General features: G+C 42.6%; 1 protein-coding gene across 1 annotated transcript in view; it reads right to left on the reverse strand.

The window, feature by feature from the left end:
* The window catches only part of alp3 (alkaline phosphatase 3), a 39,066-nt gene that overhangs the window by 25,789 nt on the left and 11,711 nt on the right, over positions 1-1,566 (reverse strand). The window contains exons 5-6 of the mRNA XM_037678002.1: positions 429-601; positions 210-350 (exon numbers count right to left, since the gene is read on the reverse strand). Of these exons, the coding sequence (XP_037533930.1) occupies positions 210-350; positions 429-601 (314 nt within the window). The remainder of the gene's footprint in view (positions 1-209; positions 351-428; positions 602-1,566) is intronic.

Genomic DNA, 1,566 nt, shown 5'->3' on the forward strand with positions numbered 1-1,566 from the left:
ATGAATGAATGAATGAATGAATGAATGAATGAATGAATGAATGAATGGGGATCTGCAATGGAAATGAAAGTTCACAGTTCTGAACAAGATGGATCCAAAATCCCAGGAAGGCACTGCAAATTCCAAAATAGTGTTGGGAAAGTGATTGTTCTTTTCCAACCCCTGTTTAGTTGTGTACCACTGTATGTCACTGTAAACAAAGCTGTTACCTTTCCAGTCTTCATGCTCTGCCACTCCTGGATCAGGTTTCGTCCATCTCTTCTTTTGCCCCTGGATGAAAAGTCCCAGGGGTACTCTGGGTCCTTTGTGCCCCTGGGAGTCATGTACTTTCTCCCACCACCAATGATCACCTGGAAAACACACACTTTTGCTCATAACTGAACAATAAATATTTCTAAAACTAAAATCACGTTGGTGTTAAAATGTACATCGATGTCTATGTTTTTGATGAGCTGGGATGCAATGTCAGTGCAGCCGTCCTTCTTGGCGGCGTCAGGCATGTCGGCGTCGCTGTACCACTTCCTGCTGGCACTGTGGGCATAGGTGGTTGCTGGTGTGGCATGTTGCACACGTGTAGTTGTTACAATGCCAACAGACTTGCCTACAACATACAAACATAGCTTTGAAGCTAAACAGTTCATTGTTATGGCCTGTATGCTCTTTGAAGAGACATTCATTCATTGTTTGTATAAGTAAGAGCTGATTTATATTTACTTCATGCCCTGCAGCTCTTACAGTGTTTCCATGACAAGAAGGAAAAAAATGAAGGAACGTCTTGAAACATCAGTACGCTTCACCATGGCTAGGGATTGCTACATCCTACCACCTTTCATGTCATAATGACAACTGAGCTGCCACAGCCCTAACTGCTGTCACACTAAATAGGTGAAATACTGTACAGTGCCTTGTGAAAGTATTGGGCCCCTTTGAACTTTCAACCTTTTGCCACATTTCAGGCTTCAAACATAAAGATAGAAAATTAAAAATTTTTTGTGAAGAATCAACAACAAGTGGGACACAATCGTGAAGTGGAATGAAATTTATTGGATGTGTCAAACTTTTTTAACAAATAAAAAACTGAAAAGTGGGGCGTGCAATATCATTCGGCCCCCTTGCGTTAATACTTTGTAGCGCCGCCTTTTGCTGCAATTACAGCTGCAAGTCTCTTGGGGTATGTCTCAATCAGTTTTGCACATCGAGAGACTGAAATTGTTGCCCATTCTTCCTTGCAAAACAGCTCGAGCTCAGTGAGGTTGTATGGAGAGCGTTTGTGAACAGCAGTCTTCAGCTCTTTCCACAGATTCTCGACTGGATTCAGGTCTGGACTTTGACTTGGTCATTCCAACACCTGGATACGTTTATTTGTGAACCATTCCATTGTAGATTTGGCTTTATGTTTTGGATCATTGTCTTGTTGGAAGATAAATCTCCGTCACAGTCTCAGGTCTCTTGCAGACTCAAACAGGTTTTCTTCCAGAATGGTCCTGTATCTGGCCCCATCAATCTTCCCATCAAGTCTGACCATCTTCCCTGTCCCTGCTGACGAAAAACAGGCCCAAACCATGA

This window comes from Nematolebias whitei, chromosome 6 (genome assembly GCF_014905685.2).
Source record: "Nematolebias whitei isolate Nwh7 chromosome 6, NemWhi1, whole genome shotgun sequence".
Classification (NCBI taxonomy): domain Eukaryota; kingdom Metazoa; phylum Chordata; class Actinopteri; order Cyprinodontiformes; family Rivulidae; genus Nematolebias; species Nematolebias whitei.